We start from the raw sequence: 24,905 nt of genomic DNA, 5'->3' as shown, positions 1-24,905 counted from the left end.
CTAATGTGAGCCCCTTACTCCGCCGCCACCTACATTACCTACCCCCTAAGGTGAGCCCCTTACTCTGCCGCCACCTACATTACCTACCCCCTAATGTGAGCTCCTTACTCCGCCGCCACCTACATTACCTACCCCCTAATGTGAGCCCCTTACTCCGCCGCCACCTACATTACCTACCCCCTAATGTGAGCTCCTTACACCGCCGCCACTTACATTACCTACCCCCTAATGTGAGCCCCTTACTCCGCCGCCACCTACATTACCTACCCCCTAATGTGAGCCCCTTACTCCGCTGCCACCTACATTACCTACCCCCTAATATGAGCTCCTTACACCGCCGGCACCTACATTACCTACCCCCTAATGTTAGCCCCTTACTCCGCCACCACCTACATTACATACCCCCTAATGTGAGCTCCTTACACCGCCGCCACCTACATTACCTACCCCCTAATGTGAGCTCCTACCCCGCCGCCAGCTATATTAAAATTATTAACCCCTAATTTAATCCCCCTACACCGCCGCCAGCTATATTATCTATATTAACCCTAATTATATTAGGGTTAATATAGTTAATATAGTTATTATATTATATATATTAACTATATTAATCCTAATTATATTAGGGTTAATATAGTTATTATATTATATATATATTAACTATATTAACCCTATCTAACTCTAACACCCCTAACTTAATTATTATTAAAATAAATCTAAATAATATTAATAATATTAACTAAATTTTTCCTATTTAAATCTAAATACTTACCTATAAAATAAATCCTAAGATAGCTACAATATAATTAATAATTACATTGTAGCTATTTTAGGATTTATACTTATTTTACAGGTAACTTGGTATTTATTTTAACTAGGTACAATAGCTATTAAATAGTTAATAACTATTTAATAGCTACCTTGTTAAAATAATTACCAATTTACCTGTAAAATAAATCCTAACCTAAGTTACAAATACACCTACACTATCAATAAATTAAATAAACTACAAATATCTAAACTAAAATACAATTAAATACACTAAACTAAATTACAAAAAATAAAAAAAGATTACAAGAATTTTAAGCTACTTACACCTAATCTAAGCCCCCTAATAAAATAATAAAGCCCCCCAAAATAAAAAAAATGCCCTACCCTATTCTAAATTAAAAAGTAACCAGCTCTTTTACCAGATCTTAAAAGGGCTTTTTGCCGGGGCGTTGCCGCAAAGTAATCAGCTCTTTTACCTGTAAAAAAATAATACAATACCACCCCCCCAACATTACAACCCACCACCCACATACCCCTACTCTAAACTCACCCAAACCCCCCTTAAAAAAACCTAACAACATTGCCGGGATGGAAGACCTCTTCTTTGCCGCTTGGATGAAGACATCACCGGGATGGAGGACCACATCTGGATGAAGAGTTCGGCCCGGCGCTGGGTGAAGACGACTCAAGGTAGGGAGATCTTCAGGGGGTTAGCGATAGGTTTTTTTTAAGGGGGGTTTGGATGGGTTTAGAGTAGGGGTATGTGGGTGGTGGGTTGTAATGTTGGGGGTGGTATTGTGTTTTTTTTACAGGCAAAAGAGCTGATTACTTTGGGGCAATGCACGCAAAAAGCCCTTTAAGAGCTGGTAAAAGAGCTGGTTACTTTTTAATTTAGAATAGGGTAGGGCATTTTTTTTATTTTGGGGGCTTTATTATTTTATTAGGGGGCTTAGATTAGGTGTAAGTAGCTTAAAATTCTTGTAATCTTTTTTATTTTTTGTAATTTAGTGTTTTGTTTTTTTGTAATTTAGTTTAGTGTATTTAATTGTATTTTAGTTTAGATATTTGTAGTTTATTTAATTTATTGATAGTGTAGGTGTATTTGTAACTTAGGTTAGGATTTATTTTACAGGTAAATTGGTAATTATTTTAACAAGGTAGCTATTAAATAGTTATTAACTATTTAATAGCTATTGTACCTAGTTAAAATAAATACCAAGTTACCTGTAAAATAAGTATAAACCGTAAAATAGCTACAATGTAATTATTAATTATATTGTAGCTATCTTAGGGTTTATTTTATAGGTAAGTATTTAGATTTAAATAGGAATAATTGAGTTAATATTATTAATATTATTTAGATTTATTTTAATAATAATTAAGTTAGGGGTGTTAGAGTTAGATAGGGTTAATATAGTTAATATATATATAATATAATAACTATATTAACTATATTAACCCTAATATAATTAGGGTTAATATAGTTAATATAGGTGGCGGCGGTGTAGGGGGATTAGATTAGGGGTTAATGTATTTAATATAGCTTGCGGCAGTGTAGGGGGATTAAATTAGGGGTTAATAATTTTAATATAGCTGGCAGCGGGGTAGGAGGATTAGATTAGAGGTTAATGTATTTAATATAGCTTGCGGCGGTTGTAGGGGGATTAAATTAGGGGTTAATAATTTTAATATAGCTGGCGGCGGGGTAGGGGGATTAGATTAGGGGTTAATAATTTTAATATAGCTGGCGGCGGGGTAGGAGCTCACGTTAGGGGGGTAGGTAATGTAGGTGGCGGCGGTGTAAGGAGCTCACATTAGGGGGTAGGTAATGTAGGTGGCGGCGGTGTAAGGAGCTCACATTAGGGGGTAGGTAATGTAGGTGACGGCGGAGTAAGGGGCTCACATAGGGGGTAGGTAATGTAGGTGGCGGCGGTGTACGGGGCTCACATTAGGGGGTAGGTCATGTAGGTGGCGGCGGGGTAAGGGGCTCACAGTAGGGGGTAGGTTATGTAGGTGGCGGCGGGGTCCGGGGAGTGGCGGTTTAGGGGTTAAATACTTTATTAGGGATTGCGGCGGGGGATCGCGGTTGACAGGTAGATAGACATTGCGCATGTGTTAGGTGTTAGGTTTTTATTTTGCAGTTTGCGGTTGACAGGTAGATAGACATTGCGCATACGTTAGGTGTTAGGTTTTATTTTGCAGTTAGTTTAGGGAGTTACGGGGCTCCAATACACAGCGTAAGGCTTACTACGCCTGCAATTTGTGGCGAGGTGAAAATGGAGTAAGATTTCTCCATTTTCGCCACGTAAGTCCTTACGCTGTATTTTGGATACCAAACTGCGCTGGTTTGGTATACCTGTCTATGGTCCAAAAAACTACGGCCGAAGGCAGAAATATACGAGCGTAACTTCTATGTTACGCCATATATGTGATACCAAACCAGCGCAAATTTTGGCGTCGCCGGCTTTTGCGGGCGACGATTTATATCGGATCGGGCCCCAGGCTTTTGTTTTTCCCTGCAGCTGTCTTCAAAGCCATTCACTTATTTCAACATTTTACAAGTGCTGGTTAGTGAAGCTGCATCTTCACACTGGACACCGCCATCTTAGAGTAGAAGTACTCGCATCTTGTGACCAAAGCAGATAACATTCAGCTGATCATTCAGTGATACGGTTGTCTTCCTGACAAACCGTATTGTGCACAATTCAAAGCAGTATTTTGTTTTCCAGCGGCTGCATTATTCATGAGTTTTTTTTTTAATATATATTGTTATGCAAAAATATAACGCTTTTGCTTTCTTTTGTGCAAAATAACCCAAAATACAAGGTACAGCTGTCAAAATAACTGTAATATCACTGATCTGTCTGTGAAAGTGCACTGCTTCTGTCACAGAATGGAAGAATATTTGTGTTACAAGATGGCGGCACTTAGTATAACGATTCAGAGCTTTACCAATGGCTTTAATGAGAGCTGCAGGAACAGGAGCAAGATAACATGGTGAGTAATAACCATTCATCTGTAGTTATACCGAGCAGTTTAAAGTGATTGTAAAATTGAATGATTTAAAGCCCGGTATTTAAAAAGTCTTAAAAACATGGGCACTTTAAGTCACTAAACGTTACAATTACGCTTCTTTTTTAAAATACTTACCTTTCTGTTACTGTAAACTTACTGCCGATCCTACGCCCGCAGCTCCTTCAGTATAATTTTAGCATATCAATGACGATTTGGCTTCCTCCAATTGCTGCGTGCCTCAGGAGCTGGACGCCAAAGGGGCACACAGCGATTGGAGGAAGCTGGATTTGTGATCGATCTGCACAATACTGAAGGAGATGTGGGCGGAGGATCGGCGGTAAGTTTACAGTAACAAAAAGTAATTGTAAAGCTTAATGACTTAAAGTGCCCATGTTTTTAAGAGCATTTTTAAATACCGAGCTTTAAGTCATTCAACTTTACAATCACTTTAATCACTTTAATGGCCCTTTAATTGTGCTTGGGGCATCTTATTCCCACCCCCCTTTGGAATTTTATTTTGGACACCTATGACTAAGCCTATGTTACCCTTGTCACTGCCTCTAATTAAAGGTCATGTAGCATGTTTATTAGTAGACATGTGCAATTCGTTTCGGCCGAATTTACTTTTTGGAAGAATGTTGGCTGATTAAGAGATTGAGATCAATACAACTTTCCGAATCAGCACCATAACTAAAATCCCCAAAAATCCCCAAAAAATCAGATCCATTGTTTATTCATATTTATCTAATCTAAACTGCCACCCCCCCCCCCCCACTTTGCCAACACTAAATAAACCTATTAAACTCTAAACCGCCGTCCCCCCACATCACCAACACTAAATAAACCTATTAACCCCTAAACCGCCATCCCCCCACATCGCCAACACTAAATAAACCTATTATCACCTAAACCCCCGTCCCCCCACATCGCCAACACTAAATAAACCTATTAACCCCTAAACCGCTATATCTCCACACCGCCAACACTAAATAAACCTTTTAACCCCTAAACCGCCCCAGCACATCGCCAACACTAAATAAACCTATTAACCCCCAAACCGCCATATCTCCACACCGCCAACACTAAATAAACCTTTTAACCCCTATACCGCCGTCCCCCCACATCGCCAACACTAAATAAAGCTATTAACCTCTAAACCGCCAGCCCCCCACATCGCAACTATCTAAAGTAAACTATTAACCCCTAAACCTGCGTCCCCCCACATCTCCAACACAAAATAAAGCTATTAACCCCTAAACTGCTACCCCCCAACATCGCAACTACATAAATTAAACTATTAACCCCTAAATGGCCGTACCCCCAATCCCTAACACTAAACAAAGCTATTAACCCCTAAACCGCCAACTACCTAAATTAAAGCTATTATATATTTTTTATCAATTTTTTTTTTTAAAGTTTTTCATATGTAATAAACATACTGTATATTGCACTTTAAGGAGACATCTGTGTCCTAAATAAAAGGGACATAAAAGTGCATAAAATGTGTTAGAGCATTTTATTTTGCACTATTGTTTGTATACAATTAGGTGTTATTTAAAGTCAGTTCTAGAGCAGCAGTTTACTACTGGGAGCTAGTTGAACACATCTGGTGAGCCAATGACTAGAGACATGTGTGTAGCCACCAATCACCAGCTAGCTTCCAGTAGTGCATTGCTGCAGTGGAGCTGACCTTAAACTATGTGTTTAACCCAGTTGCATATATGCATCTAATATAGTGATAATAAAATGCTCTAACACATTAGAGCATTTTATTTGCACTTTAAATATTTCCTGGTTGGACAGGGGCTTTATGACTGACAATGGATTATTTTTTAAGGTACACAGACATTATTCATTGACATTGATGCATCAATTAACTCTTTAACTGAAGCATAAAGAGGCAAAAAAATGTTTTTCTTGTCTGTTGCAGTGTAGACAAAATAAATATAAATGTACCCATTCGGATATGAACACAAAATTTTTCCTATTATTCTAAAAAAGTTTCCTGTTTATTTTTATTATCAAATTAGCTTTGTTCTTTTGGTAATCTTTATTGAAGAGGATACCTAGATTGGTAGAGTGCACATGTCTAGAACACTGTATGGTAGCAAACACTGCTTGTGCTACAGCCATGTGGTTGCTCCTAAACCTTCCTTCTTGCTTTTCAACAAAGGGTACCAAGGGTACAAAGTACATTTGGTAATAGAAATACATTGGAAAATTTTTAAAATGTTATACTGTGTCTTAATTATAATAGAAAATGTTGGGTTTCGTGTCCCTTTGCACCACATGGACTTAGGTGCTATGTTGCAGGTTACTTTGCCCAGCGTACCCTGTAGCGCATACTACAGTCCCTTGACAGCTAAGACTGCAAGCCAGGGGCAGAAAGAGGGAGGTGGGTGGGCGGCTATGTTTGCATTAATAAATATTTTTCAAAAATATTGTATATTAACTGGGTACTGGCAAACAGCCAGTACCTAAGATGGTGGAGTGCAGTAGGAGGGGGGAGGTTTATAGAGCTGTTAAGGAGGGATCAGGGAGGTGGGAGGGTAAGAGGGGAACCTACACTGCAGAAAAAAATTAAATAAAAAAAAAACAAAAAATAAATAAAACTAAAACGTAATACTGGCAGAACAGTAACGGACCTACTCAACAGAGGGTCCTGGTGCAATTGTTTTTTGGGCCCTCCCCAATGGTAACTCAGTCGTAAGCAATAATAATAATAATATACCATATAAGGATTTTGAGGAAAGATAGATGAACCTGCAGCCTGCACTAGTAAAAGGCTCCCCTGCATTAGGATTGAACACATTCTGCACATGCATATATATAGACTGGCTGCTATGGGGCCCTGGTGCCACCACACCTGCTCCACCAATAGTAGTTCCGCAGACTGTCTGCCAGTTCCTAAGATGGTGCTGAAAAGTGGGGGCGGGTGAGAACTGTTTGGGAGTATCAGGGAGGGATCAGGGAGGTAGGAGGTGTCATGTGGGAGGGTAATTTTTACAATAGAATACTATTACCCTTACCAGCTAATTAATTAAATAATTAATTAATTAATTAATTAATTAATTAACCTCTTCACTATCGGGAATTTCAGAAGTGTGGTGCACAGCTGCAATTTTAGCCTTCTAATTACCAAAAAGCCTATTTGCTTTGTTGTATCACTATTAAATACATTTAAAACATTAGTGGGAACTGATAGCTTAGTGGTCAAGTTGTATGCCTAAGGATTTAACACACAGAGTTCTATTCCCCTAATAGCAATTTTTTTTTTGTGCACTGTTTGTTTGATCACATTTTTTATTTTTTTTATAATTACCAAAAAGCAATGGTAAAGCCATGCATATCTGAACAAATGGGATCCCAGAGAAGATTTTACAAGTGGTATGTAAATCATTTCTGTGAGAAACCCAAAGTTTGTGAAAATGTTAAAAGATTTTTTTTTATATATGATTGCATTTGGCAGTGAATTGGTGGCATGAAATATACCAAAATTGACCTAATCAATACATTGGGGTTTCTACTAAAAATATATAGTTTTGATAGGTAAAAAAAAAAAAAAAAAAATAAACCCACAAGGCTCTATTTCTGTTAAACTGGAGTGATAGCAAAAATGCTAAAAATTATTTGGCACTTCTCTGAAGTTCTCTGAAATTCCCGGTCCTGAAGGGGTTAAAGGGACAAGGTACTGTACAATTTTCTCCCCTTTAATGTGTTCCCAAATACCCATTTTACCTGCTGGAGTATATTTCATTGTTTGCAAACTCTTTTACATTTATTTTGTCATTTGAAATAGTTAATTTGGCCCATTAATACTGACACCTATACTGAAAATATAAATATGTTTGTTCTGCAAAAAGTTATGTAAACAGGAGATAACAGCATACATTGACCTCTCAGAAAATAGTTGGTTTTACTCATTGAACATACCAGCCTTAAAGGGACATGCAACCCAAAATCTTTCTTTCATGATTTAGGTAGAAAATACAATTTTAAACAACTTTCCAATTTACTTCTATTATTTAATTTTCTTTTCTTGTTATCCTTTGTTGAAAGGTTTATCTAGGAAAGTTTAGGAGCAGCAAAGAACCTAGGTTCTAGCTGCTGATTGGGGGCTGCATATATATACCGATTGTCATTGGCTCACCCATGTGTTCAGTTAGAAACCAGTAGTGCATTGCTGCTCCTTCAACAAAGCATACAAAGAGAATGAAGCAAATTTGATAATAGAAGTAAACTGGAAAGTTGTTTGAAATTGTATGTTCTACCTAAATCATGAAAGAAAAAATTTCGAGTCTCATGTCCCTTTAATTAGCATGCCAATAGCTAACTATTAGACTCTGTCTACAAAAAGAGATAACATGATAAACGTCTGCTCTTTCTGCAGGGTCAGCTCATTTAAATGTCCATATCTGTGAGAGCAATAGGTGATGGTTTTCATGAGCAAAAACAGCTATTTCAAATACAAAAATATACATGAAGGAATAATTTCCAAATATTTAATAATCTGCAGTAAGTATAACATGTAATTTGGAACTACATTTTACAATACAGTGTCCTTTTAATGCTGAATTTGTCTGGGCTCCATTCTCTGCTATGGCCAAACAGGGAGAGATATTGACTGAGCTGCTGCATATGTCAACCACCTACTGTACAGAATATAGGAGTCAGGGGTCTAAATTGCATATAATGTACTCCAGCCTCTCTAGAGGAGTTGACAAACTACAATATTGAGAGTGTATTACAAAGTTTGCCGCTATACAGTTAAAATGTCACTGAACAGATCTTGCTTCTGTGTAAAATTTGCACTGGTACCTCATTCCCTAGAGTTGCAAAAAGAAAGTTCGGTAAACTGCAAATACTACGACTCAAACAGCTGATTTCGGCTATTTGCAGAATTTTAAAAACTTATCTTATACGATTTTGCTTTTTGGCCTTACTAGTGGGTTTATGAGGCAGCACATTTTTACACAAAAGCAAGAGGTGTTTGATGCCCGTTTAAGTGAACATATTATCTCCTTAACGACTTTCGTTTAACCCTTAAGGCCCAGGCGGTCTCGCTGACAGCGGTCCCACACGTGATCACATGTCAAAAATGACTAGACATTGTTTGTGACACCCATGAACTAACAGTGTCTAACTGTGAAATACTGTCAAAATGCACTGAGATAAGAGGTGGTCTTTAAGGTCTTAGTATTTAGCATATGAGCCTACCTAGGTTTAGCTTTCAACAAAGAATAATTATAGACCAAAGCAAATTCTGATGATAAAAGTAAATTGGAAAGTTGTTTAAAATTGCATGCCCTATCTGAATCATGAAAGTTTAATTTTGACTTGACTGTCCCTTTAAGGGGAAAACCGATAGTGAGCAAAAATGCCAAATTGCTGTGTCATTTAATAACAGAAACTTGGAAGAACCTCTGTCCTTAAAGGGACAGTTTACTCAAAAATGTTCTCCCCTTTAATTTGTTCCCAATGATCCACTTTACCTGCTGGAGTGTATTAAATTGTTTACAAGTAGCTCCTTTACCCTTATATTGGCATTTGAAAATGTTAATTTAGCATGTGGTATCCCCACCTATTCTGAAAGTTTGTGGCCGCGCGTACCAGCTATAGATAAGCTTTGTAAACACAGCCAGCAGAAGAAATTACACTCCCAGTGTGATAAAGCAGAGATAAGGTAGTAAAATGTTGATTTTCCATTGTTCTCTCAAAGTATTGGTGATTGTTTTAAGGACAGATATAAGATAAAGAAGCAGGTATATTTGCACAATGTGATACAGTAATGAGATCTGATTATACCTACAAGCTCAACCCATTTTATTAGGTTGTGGCTTCAAAACACAAAATCAGAGCTTTAATATACAGAAATAAACCTTAAAAAGCTAATTTTCATACATTTTTTACTCTGCAGTTGGTTAAATAAGCAATTGTAAACACATTAAGGGAAAAACTATTTTACAGTATACTGTCCCTTTAACCCCTTAATGACCGGACCATTTTTCAATTTTCTTACCCTTAATGACAATGGCTATTTTTACATTTCTGCAGTGTTTGTGTTTAGCTGTAATTTTCCTCTTACTCATTTACTGTACCCATACATATTATATACCGTTTTTCTCGCCATTAAATGGACTTTCTAAGGATACCATTATTTTCATCATATCTTATAATTTCCTATAAAAAAAAATATAAAATATGAGGAAAAAATTGAAAAAAACACACTTTTTCTAACTTTGACCCCCAAAATCTGTTACACATCTACAATCACCAAAAAACACCTATGCTAAATAGTTTCTAAATTTTGTCCTGAGTTTAGAAATACCCAATGTTTACATGTTCTTTACTTTTTTGCAAGTTATAGGGCCATAAATACAAGTAGCACTTTGCTATTTCCAAACAACTTTTTTTCAAAATTAGCGCTAGTTACATTGGAACCCTGATATCTGTCAGGAATACCTGAATATCCCTTGACGTATATATTTTTTTTAGAAGACAACCCAAAGTATTGATCTAGGCCCATTTTGGTATATTTCATGCCACCATTTCACCGCCAAATGTCATCAAATAAAAAAAAAAGTTCACTTTTTCACAAATTTTGTCACAAACTTTAGGTTTCCCACTGAAATTATTTACAAACAGCTTCTGCAATTAAGGCACAAATGGTTGTAAATGCTTCTTTGGGATCCCCTTTGTTCAGAAATAGCAGACTTATATGGCTTTGTGGTTGCTTTTTGGTAAGTAGAAGGCCGCTAAATGCTGCTGCGCACCACACGTAAATTATGCCCAGCAGTTAAGGGGTTAAATTAGGTAGCTTGTAGGGAGCTTGCAGGGTTAATTTTAGCTTTAGGGTAGAGATCAGCCTCCCACCTGACACATCCCACCCCCTGATCCCTCCCAAACAGTTCTCTTCCCTCCCCCACCCCACAATTGTCCCCGCCATCTTAAGTACTGGCAGAAAGTCTGCCAGTACTAAATAAAAGGAGTTTTTATTTTTTTTAATAAAAAAAAATAAAATGTTTTAGCTGTGATGGACTCCTGCCTTAGCCCCAACCTCCATGATCCCCCCCCCCAGCAATCTAACCCTCTCCCCTACCTAATTGCCGCCATCTTGGGTACTGGCAGCTGTCTGCCAGTACCCAATTTGCCCCCCAAAAAAGTGGTTTTAATTATTATTTTTTATTACTAATTTATTTTTTTCTGTAGTGTAGCAGCCCCCCACAATACCCCAACCCCCTCCCCCTCCCAGATCCTCATATATATATATTTCCCCCCCTCTTCCCACTCATTGGTGTCAGTGTGGGTAGGTGATCGCGGGCGTGCGCGCGCACCCGCGCGCGCACGCGCACGCGCATGCGCGCACCCGCGCGCTCCCGGCACCCGGCGTGCACATTGCACTAACAGGAGCCGGATGCCGGGTAGCGATGGGCCGCCCACCCGCCTCCCAGTTGCGCTCCCACCCACCAACGAACCGGCCGCATCGCTACCGGTGCAGAGAGGGCCACAGAGTGGCTCTCTCTGCATCGGATGCTTTCTAAGGGTATTGCAGTGATGCCTCGATATTGAGGCATCCTGCAATACCCTGAGAGCTGCTGGAAGCGATTGCGATCGCTTCCAGCACTCTCTTAGACAAGTGACGTACCAGGTACGTCCATTGTCACTAACTGCAAGTTTTTGCAGGACGTACCTGGTACGTCACTTGTCATTAAGGGGTTAAGGGGTTAAAATGGCATTTACCTGAATTTGCCAATAAACAATAAAAATAAAGTTTTCGAGCATGTCAGATTTCTAGCATCTTGAAATCCATTATTAAAGGATTACTTTCTGTTATAATTTTTAAGCTAAACAACTAACATATTAAAGTTAATAAACATTAATTAAAGAGATAGCAAAGTTCAAATGAGGTGCACAAACAGCCAGTTGTGAATACAAATTTTCTTTTATTTGCAAGTCAAATTTCAAATTCCCTCCAGGGATACGGGAATCACAAGTTGGTAGTGAGTGGAGAAAGCTTCACTCTAGTGACTGTCTGCTGACATGTTTCGGCAATGAAGCCGTAATCGTAGCTGCAGTCTCAGGTGTGCACCAGTCTAATGAACCGGTTCCTGATACCTGATTGGTTTAAAAGTTTTATTAAAACCACACCTAGAGTGAAGCTAACCCCTACTCTTCTGACACATATTATAATAGAATAACACATTTCTATTACAGGTGTAACATACACACTTATGTGAAACCTAAACCACATAAACAATCAACTACTGTTGAGGTTATTAGTAAATAAACAATATAACACTTAGGTAAATCCATTAACCAAGCATTACAAACATGACAAAAATCATATAAGAAATGCAAGATTTAAAAAAAATAGTAATATATACAGTGAAAAACAGGTTATGCATAGAGTGCAATTAACAAACAAATTTTAGAGATAAACAAGTGTATTAGAATGCATATATATATATGCATAAGTGGTATCATTGCCCACATTGACTTGTAACAATATATGCATATTTCTACAGCGTGCAAATTGTACAGCAAGTACTCCTTATATGAGTTAGGATGAAATCTTGGATACACAGACCCAGAGCCAGAATATCATTCCCAGAAATTAATTAGGTCAAATTCAGAATTTAGACCTTCAGGGACTCTGGTTCTGAGTCTGTGTATCCAAAACACCTCTCTCTTTGCCAGCAATATTTCCTTATCACCTAATAACCTCAACAGTAGTTGATTGTTTATGTGGTTTAGGTTTCACATAAGTGTGTATGTTACACCTGTAATAGAAATGTGTTATTCTATTATAATATGTGTCAGGAGAGTAGGGGTTAGCTTCACTCAAGGTGTGGTTTTAATAAAACTTTTAAACCAATCAGGTATCAGGAACCGGTTCATTAGACTGGTGCACACCTGAGACTGCAGCTACGATTACGGCTTCATTGCCGAAACATGTCAGCAGACAGTCACTAGAGTGAAGCTTTCTCCACTCACTACCAACTTGTGATTCCTGTATCCCTGGAGGGAATTTGAAATTTTACTTGCAAATAAAAGAAAATTTGTATTCACAACTGGCTGTTTGTGCACCTCATTTGAACTTTGCTATCTCTGTCTTGTGGAACCGAGGTTGCACCAGTTACCAGTGTGTCTTATCTGCTTATCTACAAATCTCAGCATACCGCTCTTGATCTCGGAGGTTGCCGGGGATTTCACAATACTATCCGGGTGAAAGAAGTTCCGTGAACCGGAAGAAGAACCAGTGACGTCACACGCCATCAAGGAGGAATCGGGCAGAGAAGACCGGAGCAGTTAGAGAGGGCGTCAAGTGCCAGACCAGCTCCGTGTGCACCTGGTTTGCACACAAAGGGTCGTCTTGAATTTTGCTAACCTGCGGGTATGGCCAGGTGACAACTGGACTTTGCGTGACCAAGAGGGGTGAGAGATTTACTTGATTATTACGGCATTGGAGCTACCTTTATTACATTGTATAGCTCCTCAGACAATTTATATTAGTTATTGTCTGTGTTCCTATTTTGCCTACATCACCAGTTGCCTCAGGTGCCGACACACTTTGACTTTTTAAACATTAATTAAAACCTACTGACCTATATTTTCTCCAAAACAAAGTTTCATAACGTTCTAAAAGTTATATCTTTTATTCGCCGATGATGTCACGTTATCCTGCCCACTATTTTTAGCACTGAGTGTTCAAAATACTTAAACCAATAACTTTGTGTTTAAAGCGCCATTTTGAAACCTAGGTATTGTAAACGGATTGGTACAGAGCAAAGGATACCCATGGAGTGGGTTTGGAAAACAATTAAATTTGCAGACAAGATTTCTGATATACGGTAGAGATATGTTAATGAAATGCTATTGATAAAAAGCGTATTTGGGGTAGTTAGTTAGTAACAGGCATAGAAAATATTTACTTACAGTGGCCCTTTAAATAGCCCCTACGTCCTTGCACTACATTATGCACCGTAGGAAAATATAGCAACTTAGCTTATTCAGATTTTTACCACTGCTTTTATAAAAAAATAATAATAATATTTTTCCTGCTATACCCATCTAACAGGAACTTCTCATTAAACATATTGCTGCTTAAAGGGATATAAAACACAAAAATAGTTATAAAAAGTTTCCAATTTACTACTATTATCAAATTTGCTTTGTTCTGATGGTATTCTTTGTTGAAGTGATACCTAGATGGGTGTCTGGAGCACCTAGGTAATAGTGTTACCATCTAGTGTTCGTGCAAATGGATAACATTCTTGCAAAATTGCTGCTATATAGTGCACAAGACACTTATATCCCTGCTTTTCAACAAAAATTACAAAGCGAACAAAGAAAATTTGATGATAGAAGTAAATTAGAGTTTATAATTGTACGTTCTAGCTGAATAATGAAAGAAACATTTTGAGTTGCATGTCCCTTTAAGCATATATATACTTTTACACCACCCACATTTTGTAGTCTTGGGTAATAGTAGTTTAAACAAAAGTAAATAGTTTTTATTATATTCCAGTGGTGGCTTGGGAGCTAAACATAACATTACACATACATGACACTGTGTTTGTAAAACCCAGTGCTTTGCTCATTTCTTGGTTACACACTTCCCTCATCTGGTCATTTTAGGGTAATAATGCTGTTCTCTTTATTTTAAGGACCTAGTATATTTAAAAATATTTAAATGGACATAAAACACCTCTTTTTTTTAACTACTACTGTATATGTATTTTTAAAAACTTACTAAAAATTTTAAATATAAAACTACATTTTTGTATATGCTTATAAATCAGAAATAATTTTTTTCATTGCATTATTTTGCAACCCATTTACATACCCTTTTAAAAGCCTTTTATCTCCTTAGTTGAGGCCAATAAGAGACAAATGCAAATGAGCTACTACATTGATTAAACAATCACTGTGTAGACAGTAGCTTCTAAAATCTGGAGATTAAATCCACAACTGTCAGAGTTAAATTTAAAGGGATATTAAACCCACATGTTTTCCTTTTATGAATCAGATAGAGCATGCAATTTTAATCAACTTTCTCATTTACTCCTATTATACATGTTTATTCTCTTAGTATCTTTATTTGAAAAGCAGGAATGTAAGCTTAGGAGCCAGCCCATTTTTGGTTCAACACCTGGGTAGCGCTTGCTGATTGGTGGCTAAATGGGTACAGGTCGTCATCATATCTCAGTATGCACCACTGTCCAAGAGCATCTGGATTTCTTCATTTCTGCACTTTCACAGGTTGTGGGTGTTCCTGATTGTCTGCTAGTTGTACAGGCATTGGGTTGTTATGACTGAAGTGATTTGTGCTAAATCATGTACAGATTAGGTCTTTCTTTGTTAAACAAAAGCAGCTGACATCACAACGTATCTGCTCACCTAGAGCAAGGGTGATGGTTTATTCTCATTGAAGAAAAACAGCCCCACTTATGGGATTGTTTGTCTGAGGCCTTCATATAGCTGGATCTCATGGTCCTACGCCATCAACCTGTATGCTGTTCCCTTTAATACTCCTCCTTCATCATCAGGGCCCCTTTCCCATGGCTTGGCTCAAAATAGTTCTATGTGCCAGCTTTAAATTCATTAGTAAAAAGCAAGAACTTTTGGTTTCTGTTTATACTGTGTGCAAGGTCCATCACTAAAAAAACGAGCACAGAAACCTTTGGATGAGTAGCATGAAGGTAGTGTAGAACTGGATTAAGATATTTCCATATAGCAGTAGGGCCGTTGTGTCTGGAAAGGTAGGTTGTGTTGTGATGAAGCATATGGGCTTCTGTTGCCCTACATTCATTACCCCAGTGTGTAGAGTGACTTGCTTGTGTGAGGCCCCAAGGTGGACAGCTTGGATCTCTGATGCGTAATTACAGAGAGAGTTCTCTGAAAAATCAATGTGGATCAATGCCTCATACACTGCCAGGGTGTATTGTTAGCTGACAATAGTAGGTGTATTGCTGTTTGCCATTGAGCAGGTGCTTCTCAAACTTGTGAATGTTGTTGTGGAGCAATTCTGTAAGGGTCTCCTGTGGAACCCCAGTATTAAACAATTAAACATGCTCTATACAAAATATTTTTCACAATCAACTTTTTTAAACCCTTAAATGCCTGTTTCCCTTCACCTTGACAGTGACTGTCGTGGCAGCTCTGGGACATTCTCAGATGGGGTATTTATCATTCTCAGTGGTTGTCTCCTCTCCTTCTTTTCTATGCTGCTCTCCACTTATTATGCTCCACGGCTCTCTCTCACTTAGGTCACTAATTCTTTTTTTCTTTCCTGCCTGTCAAAGTTTAAACGGATACTAAACACAAAATTTTTCTTTAATGATTCAGATAGAGCATACAATTTTAAGCAACTTTCTAATTTACTCCTATTAGCAATTTTTCTTCATTCTCTTGCTATCTTTATTTAAAAAGCAGGAATGTAAAGCATAGGCTCCTATGCTTTACATTCCTGCTTTTTAAATAAAGATAGCCCAATTTTGGCTCAGAACCTGGGTTTTGCTTGCTTATTGGTTTGCTAAATGTAGCCACCAATAAGCAAGCACTATCCATGGTGCTGAACCTAAAATGGGCTGGCTCCTAAGCTTTAAATTCCTGCTTTTTAAATAAAGATAGCAAGAGAATGAAGAAAAATTGATAATAGGAGTAAATTAGAAAGTTGCTTAAAATTGCATGCTTTGAATCATGAATGATAAAAAATGGATTTAGTATCCCTTTAAGTTTACACATTACATCAAATATTCTATTTATAACAAAAATATGAGTTGTCATGATTTCGGTAAGCATACAGTATATTTACTGAAACAATGAACATTTCATATTTTTTAATTAAAGTTAAATAAAGATAAATTAAGTAACTAACTCAACCCTGTGACAAGTTTACAACCTCAAAACAATGACATATGTGAGTGTGATGGGGTTGTGTTTTTTGTTTAAAAAAGGCATTTTCTCCTAATGTGGTGTAGGAGAGTAGACCACATGGCAGCAATGAAATAAGTATATTTTATTTATGGATTTAAATAAAAATTTGAAAAGAGATCATTTTCCATCTTAATTTTATGTGATGGGGTTGAGTGGTTAAGCTTGTCAATACCCTTCCTGGCCATAATACGCCTCAAAATATTAATAAAAACTATATCGGGGCGTGTCTGAACTATGACCGGGAACGGTCACATTTTCCTGGGGTCCGGCTAAATCTCATCTAATCCGCCAGTTAAGGGAGAATAATCACAGCAAAATACCCTTTTCTATCCCAAGAAGTATCACATCATATAGTGGTGCCGAATATATACTGATACAGACTGTATTTGTGAAACCGGAGCTTGGAACTAGACATAAAAGGCCTGGCGCGGCGGCACACAACAGGCGACGCTACCCCCTTGGCTGGCCGAGGTACCTTGCCTTAACGAAACACACTAATCCTTCCCAGCAATCCTTAACAGCTCAACTTTCAGCCTAAAGAAGACCACATACATAGTATAGAAGATATTGATCCAAACTAACTAGAAGACATGATGATGATGGCTTTGGCAGAACACTGGCAAAAGCTGGAGGCACTATTTCAGCACCTTATGGATAAAGCACAGATGGACTACCTAATGGCTTGACTTACAACCTGCAGTACAAAAGCCAAAACCTCCAGTAGAACTTTGGAAGCAATTCCACCTACATCAGGCACCCAACAAAAAGGGCCCGAATTTACTGAAAAATCTGCTCCTATAAAGAACAGACCACAACACAGACTGGAGCAAACGGAGACGTTACACAGCTATCTATCAGAGACCATTATAGAGGCAGACTCATCTACTTTGAAGCCACCAACTTATGACCCTTTCACAGCATGGAAAGACCCCTGGAGGAGAGAGAATCTTCAGTAAATATTGCACCCTTAGGGGGGTTGGTGGCATTGGTGGGGGGCCCCCGGGACACTAACGGAAGCAAATATACAACCCCTTGAGTACCTGTAAAGTGATGGCACATACTTGATTTGAGACTCTAATGCTACCATAAAAAACTCTTCACTTTTAAAGCCAAAAACCTGAAGATACGGAACTAATCACAATCAGGCGCCACAGCCAATTATGACCTTAAAAGTCTAATTTAAAAATGTTCATGGAATGTTATTCAGTTTTTCTACTTTGAATGTTTTTTTTTTTCCATAGCCGGCTTAATAACCCATGTGTGTATTTTTCTTTATAGCATTATAACATTGAACCATACATGACTCCCCATTAACATACGATTACAGTAGAACAAAACCATAAGCTTTATAGAGGCGCATCAGTGTAACACCTATAGAATACCTACCGATATACTATATTTCACCCATATTTACTTCCCAGGGTTTGTGGGGGCTCCTAGGGAAACAACTTACACAATAATGCAGACTAAGAACTATGGGGACCACTGTACTAGTGTTTCTAGCTACAATACTGAAATAATAGTGATGTTACCCCCTGTTCTCAGCGGCCAGGGGTGAGGGGAGGATAAATATATCCTTAATTACAATACTGTATGTGGCCCAAATGTATATATTTCTCCATAACATAATTACTTAAATGCAAGTAATCTTAAAGTGGAACACAGAAAATTACGCACAGAACAAGACCGCATGGTAATTCATACAAGTTTGAAAAGTTCATGTTAAGCCAGACTCTCATACTTTTAACCCCTTAATGACAACTGACGTACCAGGTACGTCATGCATTAACAAGCAGTTAATGAAAATGGACATACCTGGTACGTCAGTTGTCTAACAGAGTGCTGGAAGTGATCACAACCACTTCCAGCAGCTCTGAGGGTATTGCAGTGATGCCTCGATATGGAGGCATCCTGCAATACTCCTTTACAAGCTTCCGATGCAGAGAGAGCCACTCTGTGGCCCTCTCTGCACTGGTAGCGATGGTGCCGATGGTGCCGTTTGACCGGGTGGGAGGAGGGAGCGTGTGCGCGCGTGCACGATGCGCGCGTGTGCACGAGGGTGTGCACGTGGACGCGCGTGCACGTGCACGCATTAGCCACACTGACACCAATGAAGTTAGGAAGGGGGAAAAAAAGTTAAAAAATTTTTTTTCCATATAAAAGGATCTGGGAGGGGGAGGGGGTGGGGGTATTGTGGGGGGCTGCTACACTACAGAAATAATTAAAAATAAAAATAAAAGTTAAAAATAAAATTAAAATACTTTGGTTTGTGGGGCCAAACTGGGTACTGGCAGACAGCTGCCAGTACCCAAGATGGCGGTAATTAGGTAGGGGAGAGGGTTAGAGAGCTGGAGGGGGGGATCAGGGAGGTTGGTGCTAAGGAAGGGGTTCATCACAACTAAAATATTTTATTATTTTTATTTAAAAAAAAAAAAAAAACTTTTATTTAGTACTGGCAGACTTTCTGCCAGTACTTAAGATGGCGGGAACAATTGTGGGGTGGGGGAGGGAAGAGAGCTGTTTGGGAGGGATCAGGGGGTGGGATGTGTCAGGTGGGAGGCTGATCTCTAAAATTAACCCTGCAAGCTCCTTACAAGCTACCTAATTTAACCCCTTCACTGCTGGGCATAATTCACGTGTGGTGCGCAGCAGCATTTAGCGGCCTTCTAATTACCAAAAAGCAACGCCAAAGCCATATAAGTCCGCTATTTCTGAACAAAGGGGATCCCAGAGAAGCTTTTACAACAATTTCTGCCATAATAACACAAGCTGTTTGTAAATAATTTCAGTGAGAAACCTAAAATTGTGAAAAATGTAAAGTTTTTTTTTTATTTGCTCGCATTTGGCGGTGAAATGGTGGCATAAAATATACCAAAATGGGCCTAGATCAATACTTGGGGTTGTCTACTACACTACACTAAAGCTAAAATTAACACTACAAGCTCCCTACAAGCTCCCTAATTAACCCCTTCACTCCTGGACATAAAACACTTGTGGTGCGCAGCGGCATTTAGCGGCCTTCTAATTACCAAAACGCAACCACAAAGCCATATAAGTCTGTTATTTCTGAAAAAGGGGATCCCAGAGAAGAATTTACAACCATTTGTGCCATAATTGCAGAAGCTGTTTATAAATAATTTCAGTGGGAAACCTAAAGTTTGTGACAAAATTTGTGAAAAAGTGAACTTTTTTTTTTTTTTTATCGCATTTGGCGGTGAAATGGTGGCATGAAATATACCAAAATGGGCCTAGATCAATACTTTGGGATGTCTTCTAAAACAAAATATATACATGTCAAGGGATATTCAGGTATTCCTGACAGATATCAGGGTTCCAAAGTAACTAGCGCTAATTTTGAAAAAAAGTGGTTTGGAAATAGTAAAGTGCTACTTGTATTTATTGCCCCATAAATTGCAAAAAAAGCAAAGAAGGTGCAAACATTGGGTATTTCTAAACTCAGGACAAAATTTATAAACTATTTAGCATCAGTGTTTTTTGGTGATTGTAGATGTGTAACAGATTTTGGGGGTCAAAGTTAGAAAAAGTGTGTTTTTTTTCCATTTTTTTCCTCATATTTTATCATTTTTTTTTAGTAAATTATAAGATATGATGAAAATAATGGTATCTTTAGAAAGTCCATTTAATGGCGAGAAAAACGGTATATAATATGTGTGGGTACAGTAAAAGAGTAAGAGGAAAATTACAGCTAAACGCAAACACTGCAGAAATGTAAAAATAGCCATTGTCATTAAGGGTAAGAAAATTGAAAAATGGTCCGGTCATTAAGGGGTTAATATAAAATACAATTCTGTTGTTTAACCTTAAGTATATAATCTAGGTCTTCCTTTAACAACATGTTGCTTAAGAAATTATATACAAATGTACTCATGTTAAAAGTAAGTTTTATTACGTTGTATAATCTTAGTGTGTTTGGTTTTGGCATCAGCATCAAAATATATATCTACCTATATTACTTTAAAGCGGATCTATTATCAGATGCTGTTTTCTAGAGCTTCAGTTATAAAATACCCTTGGACTTTTACAAGATCACCTCAAATGGTGCAAGAGTGACCTACTATATCGATGCAGGGGAAAAGAAAATGAGGACTATGGTTTTATTGATTAATTCTTACTCAGATATGATGTGAATATCTAGTACATTTTGTATTTCTATTTACTTTTCTTTTAATTATCTGATGTATGTTCATCTCCTTTTATTTTTGATGTCCTCAATAAAAATATTAAATTTTATTTTTTAAAAGTATGATATCACCTTCTTCTGAACCACACTCTTGAAGAGAGCTGAATGTAATTTCCGGTCAATGATGTCACATATGCATGGAGTCTAAATTATTATGGGTGGAGAATGGTTGGCGTGACAGGGGTTGAGTTCAGAATGAACAACATAACTTTATAGCCTGGTTTTCCTAAAAAATCGTAACTTTTTTTTGAAAATTCTTTTTCAAAAGAAAGGAACATAAATAACTACTTACATTATTGCCAAAAGTTATAGACAATGTGCACATTTTATTGATTATTTTCCAAGTACAAATTCAGTTAAGCGCCTCAGACACCGGACAAAGTGCTTGGTGTAAGAAAGAAGACAATCTTTTATGATCAAAATTATTTAAATGCAATAATTATTTTTATTCATTATATTGAACAAACCTAAGTGTTATAAAAAGCTTTTTACCCTTTATTTTGGTGAACCAACACTTTAAAAACTCTGGGGGACTGAAATATTACAGAATCCCAGGAATAACCCTCATACATTTTTGGCCTGGCTAATAGACTTTATACAGTTGTCTTCTGAAGTCTTTCCATAGATTATAATATTAGTAGAGTATAAAGGTTATTAGAACTTTATTAGAATTCAGAAGTTACTAGAATTGTTTGCTGCAAATGTTTTTTAATGGCCAAACTCCACCCACTACTTATTTAGTGAACCCAATCTGAACATTGCATTAAAGGGACAATTTACCCTAATTTTACTGTCTTAAATTACAGGAAAAAGGGGCAAATTAATTAATGAAATTATATTGCAGTTGGTTTACTATGTATAATTAGGTGTTTTTTTTATTACTATCTCAGAGTGTTTTCTGTGCCTTTACTTAGTAAAACATTGCTAGGCCAAAATATTTACTGTTGTAAATTTACTTTTATGTTACAACTATATGTTATTGGTAACTATTATAATTTATTTTCTTTTACACAGAGACCTGTTATCTGAGAATCATGGCCAGACTACGAATTAACGGCCCAGCAGTTGCGGCATTTGTTGGAATCTCAACGGCTCTGTTATTTGTGTTGTACTCCAATCAAAACATTTTTGTGCCAAACAATGAAGAAAGAGCAGCTAAAGTCCATCTTCTCATCCTCTCTTCCTGGAGGTCAGGCTCCTCTTTTATTGGTCAGATCTTCAGTCAACATCCAGATGTCTTCTACTTGATGGAGCCAGCTTGGCATGTCTGGGTAGCCATGTTTCAAAATAACGCCAACGTTCTGCACATGGCAGTGAGAGACCTGATTAGATCAGTTTTCTTGTGTGACATGTCTGTGTTTGATGCCTACATGACAGGAAAGAGGAATGTGTCAGACCTTTTTCAGTGGGCTGTTAGTAGGGCGCTATGCTCATTTCCTGCATGTAATTCATACACTCGTGATGATATCACCAATGAAATGTCGTGTAAAAAAAAATGTGGAAAATATCCTTTTAGCAAGATTGAAGAAGCGTGTAAAACATACAGTCATATTGTTTTAAAAGAGGTCCGCTTCTTTGACCTAAAAGTCTTATATCCACTTTTGAATGATCCTTCCTTAAATATAAAAATTCTGCACTTGATTCGGGACCCAAGAGCTGTTGTTAAATCACGAGAACAATCTTTAAAAGCTTTATCTCGAGATAACGGCATTGTCCTCAACACAAATGGTACAAAAGTAGATGATACCAAGTATGAAGTAATGCGTGCAATCTGTAGAAGTCATGTCCAAATATATGAGACCGCCAGTCATAAAACTCCAAGCTTCCTCAAGGATCGTTATATGTTGGTCCGTTACGAGGATGTTGTTCGGGATCCTTTAAGAGAAATTACAGAGATGTATAAATTTGCAAATCTTAAAATGACAAATAAACTTAAGAACTGGATCTTTAATATAACGCACGGTCAAGGCCCAGGGAACAAAAAGGAAGCATTCAAAATCACATCAAGGGATGCGGTAAATGTGTCTCAAGCTTGGAGGCATATTCTTTCATTTCAGAAAATCAAAAAGATACAAGACGTGTGTAAAGGTGCTATGAATATGTTTGGATACCAAATGATAGATTCAGAGAAAGAACAAAAGGATCTATCTGTTGATTTTGTATTACCACGAAGACAATACCAGTTCAGATGGGCCTCATCTAACGGGAAAAAATAAAACTTTTTTTTTAAATATATTTATTAAACGTGACTGTCAAAAATAAACTGAAAATCTATATTTTTGTTTTAATTTTATTGATTTGTAAGAATCTGACACAGACGCATTTCATGCAAGGATAACAGATAATAATTAGCTCTTGGTTATCATTATTAGCAGATATTTGTAGAGCGCCAAAAGATTATACAGCGTCATAAACATAGATATAATATGCAAAGGTAGCATTTATAGGAGACAAATGTGTAGAAGTTATCAGTAATTAGATTTTTGGGTCTTCAAGGCAAATTTTGTAGCATCGACAACCAGTGTCATTGTTTTGTTTTTGTTAAATGGAGATATATAATATAGTGAATACAGCCTGCTCTAGGTACCGGAGTAAGCACTTGCATGGTATTTTGTCACTGACGAATTCACAGACAATAAAAGGGACAGTAAACACCTTGAAATTGCAACATTTTTTTGCAGCCTTCCAATAGATTAGGATATCAGTATAGTCCGACTGCTATTAAAACAGATTAACACCTTGTTTGCTACAGCTATAAGAGGTCAGACTTCAACCGCCACTTTTTGTGCAGTTTTTCAGTACATTGCAAAGGGACAGTAAAGCCAAAATTAAACTTTCATGATTCATATAGAGCATACAGTTTTAAACAGCTTTCCAATTAAATGATTACATTTGCTTTGTTCTCTTGGTATGCTTTGTTGAAGAGGATACCTAGATAGGTAGCGTGAACATGTCTAGAGCACTGTATGGTAGCAAACACTGCTTGTGCTACAGACATTTGCTCGCTCCTAGGTAGCTTGATATTAGCTTAGGTGAGTGCACGTGTCTTTAACCATCTATGGCAGCAGTGTTTGCAACTATGTATAAAATTGCTATAAACATTGTTGCAAACACGTTTACCACATGGATAAAGACTCTCCTGAGCTCATCTTAACAAAAGATATCCAATTTGTGCTCTATTTTATTTTAAAGGGACAGTCAACACCCGGCACAACTTAATCCCGCCTACCATGTTAAATACCCACGTTATAGGAATAATCGTCCACAGACATTTTTCTGCTGTAGACATGACCGCCACACTCAACCCAATGTTACGTATTACGTTTTATTTGAAACTCAACCGCCAATCAGAATGGAATCCTCGGTTGGATTCTTAACATGCGTTCACTGCGATTTGCAGCAGCACTTTAGTTTTCTGCTTGCGAGCAGACAGAAATGTAAATGCATAAATAAAAAGAGAGAAGCGCTCAACCTGGAAACGAACAATAGCATAATAGCTTGTTCTATGGCTAGTTACCACCCAAGAAGCAGCCTCTTTTTGCTCAACATGTGCCTTTCACAGAGAAAAACTTTCCTGAAGCATATCAGTCTGATCCTGACTTCACAGTACAGTCCAGCCCCGAAATACCAGGCAATTCTTCTCTGAACGAGAGAAACAGCAAAACCCCAGACGTACGTTTCGGCCTATTGTGGGCCTCGTCAGTGAGGTGCAGCCATATCCCTCTAGGCACACTGAGCAACGGGTCCACGTCTGGATTCCCGCATCACACTTAGGGAGACTTCCCAAAATGTCATAATTTGCATAAATAAAAAGAGAGAAGCGCTCAACCTGGAAACGAACAATAGCATAATAGCTTGTTCTATGGCTAGTTACCACCCAAGAAGCAGCCTCTTTTTGCTCAACATGTGCCTTTCACAGAGAAAAACTTTCCTGAAGCATATCAGTCTGATCTTGACTTCACAGTACAGTCCAGCCCCG

General features: G+C 37.8%; 1 protein-coding gene across 1 annotated transcript in view; it reads left to right on the top strand.

The window, feature by feature from the left end:
• LOC128640243 (carbohydrate sulfotransferase 5-like) overlaps window positions 1-23,202 on the top strand; it is a 101,008-nt gene extending 77,806 nt beyond the window's left edge. Inside the window, exon 2 of the mRNA XM_053692665.1 lies at window positions 21,941-23,202. Coding sequence (XP_053548640.1) covers window positions 21,961-23,142 — 1,182 coding nt within the window. The 5' untranslated portion in view covers window positions 21,941-21,960 and the 3' untranslated portion in view covers window positions 23,143-23,202. The remainder of the gene's footprint in view (window positions 1-21,940) is intronic.
• Window positions 23,203-24,905: the final 1,703 nt, after the last annotated feature.

The sequence above is a fragment of the Bombina bombina genome, chromosome 1 (assembly GCF_027579735.1).
Source record: "Bombina bombina isolate aBomBom1 chromosome 1, aBomBom1.pri, whole genome shotgun sequence".
In the NCBI taxonomy this organism is placed as follows: domain Eukaryota; kingdom Metazoa; phylum Chordata; class Amphibia; order Anura; family Bombinatoridae; genus Bombina; species Bombina bombina.
This window is presented reverse-complemented; position numbering and strand designations above follow the sequence as displayed.